The sequence below is a fragment of the Apodemus sylvaticus genome, chromosome 7 (genome assembly GCF_947179515.1).
Source record: "Apodemus sylvaticus chromosome 7, mApoSyl1.1, whole genome shotgun sequence".
In the NCBI taxonomy this organism is placed as follows: domain Eukaryota; kingdom Metazoa; phylum Chordata; class Mammalia; order Rodentia; family Muridae; genus Apodemus; species Apodemus sylvaticus.
The window spans coordinates 66542085-66556437 of NC_067478.1; the positions used below are offsets into that span (position 1 = coordinate 66542085).

The 14353-nt window shown below is 49.0% G+C and overlaps 1 protein-coding gene across 1 annotated transcript in view; it reads left to right on the forward strand.

Moving 5' to 3' along the window:
• Coro2b (coronin 2B) overlaps positions 1-14353 on the forward strand; it is a 107108-nt gene that overhangs the window by 42625 nt on the left and 50130 nt on the right. The window contains exon 2 of the mRNA XM_052188096.1: positions 2317-2517. Coding sequence (XP_052044056.1) covers positions 2317-2517 — 201 coding nt within the window. The remainder of the gene's footprint in view (positions 1-2316; positions 2518-14353) is intronic.

Here is a 14353-nt window from a genome sequence, read left to right on the forward strand (position 1 = left end):
AGTGGGAGAGAGCAGGAAACAAGGAAGGAGGGGGAAGAGGGAGGCGTCTGCGGCGTAGGTGACGTCAGCTGAGGCGTGACGCTGAGGGCTCCCCAGGGACATCTTGGATAAATGTAGGTGTGGGAGAGGCAGCATTCCCTGTGCTGGGCCTGAGCTGGACAGCTTGGCATTGACTCTGTCTATGACCTTGGAGGCGAGGGGAAATTAATAAGCCTCCCTCTCTAAGAGCAGATGGAGGGGCGCAGAGACGCTCAGAGGCTGGCCCAAGGCACGCAGCCGCTCTGCAGAATGACGGGACTTGAATGTAGGTCTGTGTAGATTCCAGTCCAGGGTTGTTACCCTTCCCCTGAAGCTCCCGAGGCGGGGGCACACAGTGTGGTCTTCACTGGAAATGAGCAGGTCTCAGAACCCAGCCACTGGACAGACTGATGCTGGGAGGTTACCTGAGCTATCTGCCTTCCGTGGGGCGGGGCTCCCTGTGATGTGGGAGGGGCTGGGCTATCATCAGGCCAGGGACCTAAAGGGGCTTCCTGAGTACAGAACCCTGCTGGACAGGCCAGGAACAGCATGCTGGAGCTCAGCCCTGCTCAGAGGGACCTGGACCCTCTTCCTGCTGTCCCCAAGGGGAAACCTTGACTGAGCAAGGGGAACCTGGACCGAGGGCGGCGGTACCAGGACCAGGAACAGGTGTGAGGTCAGCTCTGAGGTTGAGCTGTGGCTGGGCAGGAAAAAAGGGCATGCCCAACCAGAATGGCACTGGCAGAAGCTGGAATGAACAGTCACAGCACCTCCCTCTGGAACTGGAATCTAGAATGTTCTACTTTGCAGGGACAGTGTGATTACTATAATTTCACACTGGGATGGGTCTCTAAGCAGGTGACGAACCTGTAGTATACTTTTCACACCATGTTTTCTAACTGATCTTTCCTTTTCCTTCTCCTCCTCTATTTTATTTTTATTTTTATTTTTATTTTGCCTCATTAGCACTCATTCACAAGAGTGTCTGTGACATCAAAGGTCTGGAATATGTGTTATTTTTTCTTATGTATTAAAATAGACATACAACTGCTAAAATTAAACCCTTTATATCCCAGCACATGGGTGGCAGAGGCAGGTGGATCTCTGTGAGTTTGAGGACAGCCTGATCTACACGAGTAAACTCCAGGACAGCCAGAGCTATATATTAAGGTCCTGTCTCAAACACAAACAAGATTCCTTCTTGACATTTTTGCTAAGATCAAGTGAAGAGTTTGTGAGCCAGGTGTGTGCTCATTTCACAGAGCCATGATTGAGTGCCTGCTGTGTATGGTCCAGGCTGAGCTCACTACAAGATTGGTAAAGCACCATCCCAAAGGAGGTCCCTGCTTTACTCACCCTCCAAATGCATCAAAAATAGAACCTGCTGACAGGTCAGATCCTAGGCTGTGAATCCCAAGCGGGGTCAGCTGAGGAAGGCCTCCTCTATCCTATAGAACAAGGACTCTCAAATTTCAGGGTGCTTTTGTGTCACCTGGGGGTGCACAAGGGGGCAAGGAAACTGAGTCAGCTTGCTGAGTGTTGAACCCCACTCCTAAAACATTGCAGAGGATTCCTTAGGCCCAGCGTGGGACCCAGGGGCTGCATTTTTAAGAGATGACCCAGGAACTCAATGACCTCTGGCACCATCAGAAGTTCTGACATAAGTGATGGTTGAGTCACACTGTGAGGACTTCATCCCAGACTCCAAAGGCCCAGTACCCAGTGCCTCCCCCTCCAGCACACTCAGCTGTGTGGCCTTGTCTTGGTCATTTGGCCTTTCTGAGCCTGATGAGGGTGTTGGTGGTGGCAACGGTGAACTGAGGGCATTCTCATGGTGAAGAGATTCTGGAAAGAATCAGAGCAGGAGGTGACGAAATGCGGTGGCTTGCTTCCTTGGGCATTCGGTGATGTTCCCCCTCTGTCAGTGACATTGTCCTCAGTCGTAAACACACACCCTCCTTAACCAGGGCTGAGTGAGAGAAGTTTGGACAATTGGGACACTGTCACATGTGTGGCTGGCTTACTGTATCAAGTGTCATTATCATTGGTAGAGAGAGGACCCAATGCTCTTTCTAGAAGATGGTTGGGCGTGTGGACCATACGCAGGACTGGTGTGCACACCCTCATGCCAGGCTCTGTGTCAGACTCTAGGCAAGCAGTCAAGCACATTATAGGTCCCATGCTCTTGGTGAGTCCATCGCCTGTCATCCCTCCATGAGAACGGGTGGGCCCAAGGGATCCATTGCTTCCTTCATGAGCAGCAGTCAGCCTAACCCTGCCTCTGCTGGTCCCTTACAGATGTCCTGGCGACCGCAGTACCGCAGTTCCAAGTTTCGGAACGTGTATGGGAAGGTGGCCAACAGGGAGCACTGCTTTGACGGGATCCCCATCACCAAAAATGTACATGACAACCACTTCTGTGCAGTCAATGCCCGTTTCCTGGCCATAGTGACCGAGAGCTCGGGAGGTGGCTCCTTCCTCGTCATCCCGCTGGAGCAGGTAAGCAGCCCTGGTTGCCCTGAGATTCTGACTGAGAACAAGTCTGTCCTTAGGATGTCTGAGATCTGTTTTTCTCTGCGTCTAGATGGGTCCCTGCCTGGAGGACCAGGTCACACCTGTCTCTGGGGACAGCTTGGGCCCCGCCATCCTATCTCAGTGTCCATTTGGTATAGAGCTGGAGGAAAAACAACTGTGGGTACTTTGGGGTCTGTAAAAACCTGTACACTTAGGGAACCACCCTCTGCTGGGAGGCTGGCCACCATCTGCTGCCCCCACTCCCCGGTGCCCACTTCCTGCCTGGAGGCTTTCACCACAGGGCTGCTTACGTGACTGCCTCAGGTTAAACCCACAAAGCTTACTGCTGCGATTTTATCGATGTAGCCATTCAGGCACAGTCCCAGGAGGCCCGTGGGAGGTCACGCGCTTCAGGCAAAGTGCTTGCTGTCAGTTTTGCTTGTTTATGCCTGAGTTCCCATTGCTAGCCTGACTCATCCAGCTCTGGGAGGAGGTGCTCACAGAAGAAAACACCGGTTCTAGAAATGCAGTCAGCTGGTGGCGGGACAATTTCCAGGCTTTGCTCCCTCAGAGGGAGCACAGCTTTGGGAATGCCTAGGACAGGTCTCTTTCCCACCACAGGGCCAGCTATAGTGTCCCTGAGGACAGAGCTAGATCTCAGAAAGGTCTAAGGAACGGTGACTTAGAGGCTGGAGGTATGGGCTTTCCTGCTTGCCAGTCAAGTGGCCTTCTGGGTGTCTCTCAGTGTCTCTGCCCTTTACTGACAAAGCAGGGTCATAGCTCTCATCCTGCAATGGCCGCATGGGTCTCCAGTAGGAACAGACAAGGATGTTGCCTAGAGCTGCACTGGAGGTGTCTTGGTGACAGTCACTCTAGAGCCGACGGTAGAGAAGGACTGCTGTTTCTTAGTAGAGTTGTCAGCTCTGCTTGTGGATTTTTGAGATCAGCTCACCTTGCCTTCCAGACCAGATCAGGTCTCTGTTGCCAGGGCTAGCCCAGCTCTGTGGGCCAGCCGATGGGTGGGAAAAACCCACTGCACCACACCACGCTCTGTTTCATAACTCACAAGAGTCAACACTTGGCACCTTTCTGTACAGCAAAAATTCTAGATAGAGCAACAATATAAATGTTTAAGGTGGGAGAGGGACGGGGGTGAGCAGGGGAGGGGGGGAAGGAGGACGGGAGAGGAGAAAGCCTGGCACATGGTGTGCAGCTGTAACCTCAGAACCGGGTGAGGCAGGTACATAAGCAAGGTTTATGTCAAAGGGAGGGAGGGAGGAAGATGGAGGGAGGGATAGAACAGAGAAGAGTGCTAGTATATCAGAAAAAAAATGCAAACCACCCCATGGAGGGAGCAATGGGGTCAATAGGCCAGAGCTCCCCGGGACTGGACCTCCAGCCAAAGCATACACATGGAGGACCCATGGCGCTGGCGGCGTGTGTGGCAGAGGACCGCCTTGTTGGACATCTGTGGGAGGAGGGCCCTTGGGCCTGAGGGTGTTTGATGCCCCAGTGTAGGGGAATGCCAGGGCGGGGAAGATGGGAGTGGGTGGGTGGGTGGGGGAGTGGGTGGGTGGGGGAGCACCCCATAGAGGCAGGGGGAGGGGAATGGAATAGGGGGTTTCTGAAGGGAAGACCTGAAAAGGGGAAAACATTTGAAATGTAAATAAAGAAATTATCTACTAAAAAAAGAAAAAGAAAATGGAAAACATTTTAAAAGGTTTTTTTATATTAATTTATTTATTACTTTTAGTCTCTGTGTGCATATGTGATGTGGGGATATGTGTGTGTGTGTCTGTGTTGTGTATATGAGATGTGTGTATGTGGTGTGTGTATTTGGCATGTATATGTGTGTATATGCAGTGTGTATATATATATATATATATATATATATATATGTGTGTGTGTGTGTGTGTGTTTGTGTACGGTATGTGTATATGTATGAGGTGTGTGTATGTCTGATGTGTTAGTGGTGTCTATGTGATGTGTATATGTTGTTTATGTGGTGTGTGCATATATGGTATGTATGTGTATGTGTAGTATGTGCATATATATATGTGTGTGTGGTGTGTGTATGTTCTCTGTGTGTATATGTGTGTATATATATATATATATATATATATATATGGTATTGTGTGTATGTGTGCAGTATATGTATATATGTGTGTGGTATGTATATGTATGGTGTGTTAGCAGTGTGTATGTGATATATGTATGTGGTGTGTACATATATATGTGTGTGTTGTATATGTGGTCTGTGTGTATGTGTGTGTGCGTGTGTGTGCAGTCTGTATGTAGTTTGTGTATGTGTGTGGTGTATGTATATATGTGGTGGTGTGTGTATGTATATGTGTATGTATATGTGATATATTAGTGTGTGTGTGTGTATGTGTGTGTGTGGTGTGTATGTAGTCTATGTATGTATGTGGTGTGTGTATGTATATGTGTATTATGTGTGATGTATTAGCGGGTATGTATGTATGTGTGCAGTGTGTATGTGATCTATGTATGTGTGTGGTGTGTGTATATATGTGGTGTGTGTTTATAGGTGGTATATGTATATGTCTATATATGTGTGATGTGTTAGCAGTGTGTGTGTGTGTGTGTGTATGTGTGTATGTGTCTGTGCCATGATGCATGTGTGGGGTCAAAGTTACCTTTTAGAAGCCAGTTCCTTCCCTCTATCGTATAGGTCTCAGGTAATGAATTCAGGTCATCAGTGTTTGTCTGGCAACAAGCCTGTTTATCCACTGAGTCACCAGGAGAACTTTTTAAAAATCAGGCTTAGTATGTCAAAGCATCTCCCCAAACCATCAGGGAAGCAATTGATACAATGGAATGTATTTTTAAACAACTAAGTTCCTGTACTACAATGAGGCGCTAAACAAAGTTAAAAGGAAATACATGCTTGAGCAGAATGTTTTCAGTACATAACAAATGAAAGGTTGTATTTGGAACACAGAATGTTCCAGAAGAATGGGTACAAAAGGAAAGTGGACAAAAGAATTCACAGAAGATGAACATTTCATAGAGAATGAGGAGGCTGTGGCGTGTGTGTGTGTGAGGACAGGTGTGCAGCCCTGTGGAGAGATAACATGAGTAAGGTGCCAAGAGGCGCCCTGTTCGCCTCTGAAGGCACGTGGCGACCAGCCAGCTTTCCGTCTCGGCAATCTGTCCAGCTGAACTGTCCTCAGGGGTATATACAATGTTAGCAGACAGACGTGGAAACACAGCAAGCCTGTGACCCCAGCCTGGGGAAGCAGCGTGGGCCACACACCAAGTTCCAGACCAGCCAGGACTATAGCAAGACCGTGTCTTCAACTAACAAACAAATGAACAAATAAGACGTCAGACGTGGTAACACACATCTAGAATCCCAGGGCTCAGTCAGGAGGCTGAGGCAGGAGGATCACATGTCCTAGGCCGGCCTGAGCTATACAGAGTGATACCCAAATGTTTGCAGATTTAAAAAAAAAAATTGAAACAGAGTCTCACTATGTATAATTGGCTGGGCTGGAATTTTTTATGTGAACTAGGCTGACTTCAACTCACATTGATCCACCTGCCTCTGTCTCCTAAATGCTGGGATTAAAAGCGTGTCCAGCTTGTTTGTAGCATTTTTAACCTCCAGACGATATCATCATCATCATCATCATCATCATCATCATCATTTTCACCAGTTTAAAAAAAACAAAAAACTTCTCTGTCAAGTTATGTCTTAAGGTGTCTATGAGGAGACACCATGGCCAAGGCAACTTTTATAAAAGAAAACATTTAATTGGAGCTGGCTTACAATTTCAGAGGCTTAGTCCATTATCATCATCATAGCAGGGAACGTGCTCAACAGGCAGACATGGTGCTGGAGAAATAGCTGAGAACTACATTCTGATCCACAAGCAGAGAGAGAGAGAGAGAGAAATCCAAAGTCTATGAGAAATTGTCCTCCCTGGAAACTGATACACACACACACACACACACACACCAAGCCCCCATTCCCTCTCAACTTCATCTGCTCACCTTCCTGGGGTACCCTGATTGACAGGCATGCTGTAATAGTGAGAATTTACATGCACCCTGCAGGCCGGTCATGGAGGAAGCCAGTGGCTCTGCTCCCTTCTTCTGGGTCCTGTGGTCTTCAAGACAGGCCCTGTTCAGTACAGTCTCCGGACCACTTTCCACACTTGTGGATGACCATGAGGAATTCTAAAAGGCTTTCCTGTGCCTAGCTTCTCTCTATCATCCGTTGGCATGTTCATCACAGCCATGAGATTGTCTTGGGCTGGACATGCAGCTCAGCTGGTTGGCAGCTTGTCTAGCATGCATGAGGCCTTGGTCTCAAGACCCAGGGCTGCACAGACACAGGGTGGTGGCTCACAGCACAGGCTTGCCTTCCCGGTTCTCAAGAGGCTGGAGGATCAGAGGTTCAAGGTTATTCTCTGCTACAGAAGGAGTTTGAGGCTCCCCTGGGCTGTATGAGACCCTCCCTGCCTTTACAACTAGACTCTTTAAAATATGTATCAATGAAGTAAAGTCATTGCAAATTCATTTCACATACTCCTGGGAGACATGTTTTTATGAGAAATAATATTTTAGTGAGAAATAGTATTTTCTAAAGCCAAAAAAGTTAAAGAGGGGTTAGGAATGGGGCTGGGTGGTAGCGCCTAGCATGGAGAAGGCTCTTGGTTAGATTCCCAGCACTGAAAAACAGAAGTGAATGGGAAAAATGATATTTATTGTTTTCTACTTTTCAAAACCCTCTGGCTTGACAGAGCACAGTTGGACTCTCACATCTGCTTCTGTATTCAGCCTGAGGCTGCATCGCATGGGAAGTTGCCAAAAAAATAAAAAATAAAAAAATACCTTATACTCTTGAGAGACGAGGCAAACAGGGATGTGGTAGCTGAGTGATCTCATGAATTCCCTAAAAAGTCTTACATTTTATTTATTTATAGGAGGAGCCTACAAGTGCCATGGTGTGCACGTGAGGGTTAGAGGACAACCTGCCACAGCTGGTTTTCTTCCGGTATCATGTGGGCCCTGAAATCAAACTCAAGCGCCTTGAGCAGCTAAGGAGACATCTAGTTGGCCCCTGGGAAGGTCTTGGGGAACCCAGTGGACCCCAGATCACAATTTGGAAATTGCCCACACAGAAGGACACTAATGAAAGAAAACTATTTGTGATTTGTGAAAAAGCGTGCTTGGTCTCGTTAGAAACACCAAAGTATTAGTGATGGTGGTGCACACCTTTCATCCCAGCACATGGGAGGCAGGGAGGTGGATCTCTGTGAGTTTGAAGCCAGCCTGGTCTACATAGTGAATTGCGGGACAGCTAGAGCTACGCAGAGAAACTCTGTTCCTTCAGGAAGGGGAAACAAAACAAACAAAGGAAAAAAACCCATCACTCATATATCTAGAAAAACCAAAAGAACATTACTCAGTGATGAGTTCTACTTTTTAAATTTTCTTCCTTCTCTATGATGTTATTTTATAATGAACATTTAAAGCATTCTGGGTAGAAAAAGCATTGTGTAGGGGAGAAAATGGAGAGCCGAGGATACAACTTAGCTGGGCGAGTGTGCGTAGCATGTGTGAGCCCCGGTCCATCCCTTGGTGGTACATGGGAGATGGAAACGTTTAAAATAATCCTTGGCTACATAACAAGTTTGAGGCCAGCCTGTCAGAATTCGGGGACGTCAACCCCCGTCTTCCATGTGTGACAACTGAGGGTTGCAGAGACAACAGGAGCTGAATCTGAGGTCAGCAGCTTCCGAGCTAGGGCAGGAGCTGACCAAAGCCAGCTCTCCTACTTCCGTGTCCTCTACTGCAGTAGCTGATGCTGAGTGCTGATGGGCGGGTCCGTTAGACTCTGGGTTGGTCTGGAGGAGGGCTCAGTCTTCCTGGGCTCTTGTTCAGCCTCTGCTGTGGTAGCCAGTGCCTGATGTTTTCCTAGTTAACATGCTGTCCCCGGCTCCCACCTCTCAGGAGTGGAATGTAACACTGCAGGTGGTTCAGTAGTCAGCACCCTGATTGTCTGGCACAGCTGTTGGGGCTTTATGAATATTGCAGGACCTAGGCACTGTGCCCAGCACCTTGTTAACCAGCCAGCCACCCAGTGACCCACCCCCTTCTTGCTGCACTCCCCAGGGCTGAATCAAACCCCAAGAAAACCAGTGTTGGAAGCACAGGTCCCTGCCAGGCACCAAGTGTCAGCTGGAGGGAAGGAAGGACCCTAGCCTGGATGACAAGTGTCTAACTTTTCCCCACAGCCAAGCAGGAGCTGTACAGCAGTCACCTGTACTTTTTGAGAGTATAACACACTGTGTTCTTTTTCCATTTTACCAAGGAAGAGACAGAGGCAAAAACTCCCCGATTCTGCACAGTACACAGCTCAAAGTTAAACCCCCAGATCCCCTGGATGCATGCTTGGTTACCTCACAAAGGGTTAGACATCACTTTGGGGGTCTTGACCTGTATTACTGTGATTGGAATACAGAGTTCTTGCTGCCTGACTCTACGGAAGCCACTGAGCAGAGACAGGAATTGGATCCAGCTGTTGGGGAAGCCAGAGGATTCTGGTCTCCAAATCTGAATGCACCTTTCCATGATAGCTCCTGTTTGTATATTCTGTACCAGAACAGAGGCAGGCTATTACCCATCCCAAAATTTAGTTATGTCTCTCTGGGCAGGTTGTCAGCCTTGTCTGTGAGTCTCTCGTTATCTCTTTCTTCATATTTGTATGCCTTATGAATCTCTCTCCTGCCAGTGTCTGGCTTTAATCCTAACACTCAGGAGGCAGAGGCAAACAGATCTAAGTTCAAGACCAGCTTGATCTATAGAGCTAGATCCAAGACAGCCAGGGATACACAGAGAAACCTTGCCTTGGGGGAGGTGGGTGTCTCTCTCTCCTATCTCTTTCTTCACTTCCCTTATTATTGTATCTGTGAATTTGGGGATTTCCAAATATCCAAGTCCACTGAGTCTCATATCCTCCTGAGCTGTTTACAATGTGTATGTGCAGGTTCCTTCCTGCAATACAAGGTACAGATGTAATTCTATAATATACAATATATATGTCCCTGTCACTCTTACTTGAGGGAGCTTCTACCAGAGGCCAGGTGACCAGGTGGGGGAATGAAGCATTGGTGCCAATTGGCAAGGAGAGACAGGGAAGGGGTCCTGAAGAGGAAGCCAGATAAGTTGACTTAATTCCTTCAGCCACAGTGCAAGGACTGGGTTATGCTGGGAGTCTTGAATCCATGTACCACCAGGTCTGGTCTTCCAAAGACCCTTTGGGAATCCATAGGTGGATGTGGTGGGTGGGCCTCACCAGATGGGCCTTGCGCCTGGTTCATCATCTGGTGGATGAGCATTTGGATTTGAATCAGTAGTGCTCCCACTAGTGGATAAAAATGGTGGTGTGCGATTGCACCTCCATACCCAGGAGCCTCTGGCTGGCATTGTCCCAGCTGTTGCTCATCTCTGGGTGGGGCCAAGCTCACAGCTTCACTGCCTCCTGCTCACCATGCCATGGCTCAGTCTGCTGAGACGGTGCTTCCTTCTGGTCTTGGGTATCAGGGAAAAGCAACCCACAACCCACAACCCACAACCTGAGTTTCAGCTTGGACTATGTTACATGATACTCCTGCCTCTGCACTAGGTTATAGCACTGCTCCATGGTCTCCTCTTGCCTTTTCTTTGTCTGTGATCTCTGGAGGCAGCACAATCCACCCAGCAGTCGGAGGTCAGCAGAGGAGCTCTGGAGCAGGGGAGCAGCTCAGGGTGGCTCCAGGGGCAGACACCTGTTCCAATCTCTGGCATGCCACTCAGGCTCTGTGTGACCTCCAGAGACACTTCCGGTGCCCTGGCTTTTCTATCCACAAACTGATAAAGTTGGACCCCTGATTCATAGAATTCAATGTAGCTCTTACATTCTGGCACTTGCTAACCCCATTTTATTCAAACATGTCCTCGCCAGTGTTGCAAGTTGATGTTGGACAGTAGACAATGATGGCTGCCCCCTCTCAAGACCCATCTCAAATGCCAGCTCTGTGAAGTCTTTGCCAACCCAATACCCAGTTATAGATAGTCTATGTCTCCCCTTTAGAGCACTTGTCTGATTATTCACTGCATGGTCATACCATCCATCCATCCACCTGTATGTGTGCACACACACACACACACACACACACACACATCCAACCATCCTTCCTTCCACCCAGACCCAGCCAACAAATGCATACTGAGCACATACTATATTTCAGTCACAGCTCTTGCCCAGAGAGGGTGGCACATGCCTTTAATTCCAGCGTTCAGAAGGTGCAGATCACTGTGAGGCTAAGGCCAGCCTGGTTTACAGCGGGAACTGCAGACCAGGGTAAGACCCTGCCAAAACCAAACAAGCAACAGCTCCTCCACAAGGCCGAGTCCTTATCCACATGCAGTTCAGTCTAGCTGGCCGCCCAGGTGGTGAGGACATGTCTAGTTTGCACAGTGGCAAAGGACCAGCAGTGGATGGGTTCATACCTGGCACCTTGGACTGACCTGAGTCTGGACACAGAGGCATGGCCCCTACCCCCCACCCCCTGATGACCCAGCAGCAGGCTTTACTATGGGGTCATCTAAAAGTGATGGAGCCAGGCAGCTCCACTGCTCCTAACATGCTGAGATGCCCCGCCTTCTGCCAAGGACCACAGTGAGGTCAGCCTTCCTGCTGCCCCAAACCTTCTCTCCCATTCCAGATCTTGATAGTTTCCCTCACTTCCCCTAAAATCAGCTCTGAACTACTTCCCACTTAGACAGCCACCCACTCCCACCCTCCCTTCTCCAAGGGAATTTAGAGAGCTTTTCCAAATCCATTTCCCTGTGTTTCCTCAGTCACCCTTTGTTCTTCAAGCTGCCTTCCTTCCTCTTGGTGCAATTTGCATCTCAAAGCTTGTGACAGGCTGAGTACAGTAGGTGACTTTGGGAAAGGGGGAGACTTTGGGGGGGGGAGAGAGAGAGAGAGAGAGAGAGAGAGAGAGAGAGAGACTGCATTAGAAGTTCCAACTTTATTGCATTCATCTGAGGCCTGAGATTGACAGCTTTGTGTTTTTCCCTTTTTTGGAAGAATAGATGCTTATTTTGGGGAAAAGAAAAAGCTGAAGGCAAACCCTTCCTCACAGAAGGAAGCGTCTTGCTTTTATTTCAAAGTTATGAGTAAGATGAGGTACTCTCTGGATTTGGGGGTCCCTAAGACAGGGATGCAGCGTGGCTAGAGAGTATTCTGGAAAGTCTGAGAATGTGTCTGCTGAGCCAGTCCCTGTGCCAAAAAGGCCTTCCCATTCCCCACAAAGCCAAAGTCTAGAAACAATAGCACCTGGTTTCCAGGGCCTGTGAACCCGCAGTGCTGAATCCAGACTGTGGATGCTCTCTCCGCCCAGGGCTCAGGCCTGGACCATGAAGCCTTTTGCTAATCTGATGATCTGCTCCCCATTTTTTGAGGCATTTGGAGGCCATAGCCCCAACCCCTAGAAGTACAACCTAGTATAGCCACTTTGCCTCAGTTTCCCTGTGTGAAAACCCTGGTGTTCTTTGTTTCTCATTATGTTATGATGATTAGATGAGGTGTTACATAAAATGTCTGACACACTGTCTACCACACAGTGTGTGCTCAATAACCAGGAGCTAGTGAAATGCAAAGGCTTCTGCTCACCCCTCTCCCAGCGATGGTCACTGAGCTCTGGTGGGCTTGGAAGCATGAAGCCAGTGAAAGGAGGGCTGCTTGAACAGTCCCTGAGGATCTCTGTCCACGGCAGCTCACCTGCCCAGAGAAGCATACACACACGCAAACCCATTTTTGTCTAAAAGGAAATATTAGAGAGGGTGTTAAGGGCTCAAATGTTATGGCTGCCTTGGCTGGATGCTGGAAATGAGAGGTTCGAGAAGCTGTAAGAACCCCCCCAAAAACCGAGGGTGCCCCAGCACCCCACACCTCGGAAGGCGACACCCATATCACTCGTGAGAAACAGTCTTGATGCAATAACATGAGGATTTCTTTTATTCCAGAGCTCTGGGGTCCACAGCTGTAGAGGACTGTGGGACCCTGTGCAGCTGAAGTCAGGGGTATTTAAAGGGGAAAAAATCACAAGGCAAGGGGTGGAGGACAAAACATGCGTGGAATGGGGAAGTACAGAATGAAGAAGTCAGGCAATAGTTTATACCTCAAGGAAGGTTAGAGATTATCTGGAGCAAACATCCTTGGGGCATTGTATAGTTAAACAATGGAACTAGAAAAGGGTGGGCTATCGTTCTCAAGCTGAAAGCCGAAAAACAAGTTACTCTGTGCTGGGCTAGTTGTTTAGAGGTCTAAAAACATTGAGTTGGGGTCTCTCATTCAGTTGGGGGGTCTCTCAGAGCCTGGTGGTGGCCAGCTTCTCTGAGGAGGGGCTGCCTGGCTTACAAGGGATAAGGGCTTCAGCGCAGCCTTCACGTGTAGTCCCGGGGCCTGCATTTCCATTGTATTCCAAGACAAACTCCGAATGGGTAGGAGAAAAGGCTGGGTCGGGCCTTTCTGAACCCGCAGATGGAGGCCAACCCTCCCTGAATCTAACCTGAGTTGGAGATTTCTCTGTTCTGAGATGGCCTGATGCCACAGGATCTCCCCATGCACCTCACAGAGTCCCAATCCTAGGCTGAGACAGACACAAAAGTCATAGGGGACCTGATGGTCACCTCTTTAAGGGCCTCACAGCCGGGACAAATTTTGACCCCCAAAAGGTATGTGGTGTTGAAGTGTGCTTGGCACACCTGGACACTACCTGCCCCCTTTCTAGGAATTCTGTCCTTGATCCCTTCTGAGAGTTCCAAGTCCCTGTACAAATGTGTTAGAGATGACAGTACCTTCTTCCCCAGGGACTGTGTACTAGGTTAAGGTCAGGAGTCTCAAAGGAGTTGCTGATGAAATTCCAGATGGCAGTGAATTGTGTCACATGGGGCAGCCAGCCACTGCCCCTGAGAGAGAGAGAGAGAGAGAGAGAGAGAGAGAGAGAGAGAGAGAGAGAGAGAGAGAGAGAGAGAGAACACACGAACGCAGGCACGTATGCATGCACACTCACCACCCACCCCACCTGAGCCTCAGCATTCACAGTTCCTCCTCCCAGACTTTCAAGGAACGAAAGTGGCATAGAGTTTACACGGGTGGGGCAGGAACTGAACATCTTCCCAGAGTCCCACAGGCCGAGGCCTCAGCAAGACTTCTACCCTGTTCCTTCCCTGTCAGCGAACAATGACTGCCTGTGTGCCTCTCCTGAGAACACCCAGGCCTGGGCTAGCCTCAGGGCACTTTCCATTTCTGGATGTCCCTCCTCAGGCCCCTGCCCCCACTTGCATCCCAAGGCCTTTAAAGTCATCCTGACTTGTGGGGGAGAAGAAGGGGTCAGGGCATCCACAGCTTCTCAAAGTAAGTGCCTGCTCTGTGGCATTCATTCGCTCTCCGGATTCTCTTCTGCCCCCTCCCAGCTGTACTCATCAAAGACCTTGATTTTCGTTGCTAGGCAACCTGTGCCTAAATTTCCAAGTAGGTCTTCAGGTGACTACAGGAGGAAGAAGGCGGGGAAGCAGTGTTTAAAAAGGTACAGTTTATGTGTGGAGATGTGCCAAGGCCCCAAGAGGGTGAGAGACTCGGTGGAGGTTGCACAGCTAGTTAGTGTGAGTGCTTGTGTGTGTGTGTGTGTGAGTGTGTGTATGTGTGTCTATATGTGTCTCTGTATGTGTGGAGGCTAGAGGTTGATACCAGGTATCTTCCTCAACTCCTCTCTGTAGAGAAGGAGGTTGGGGGGGGGGG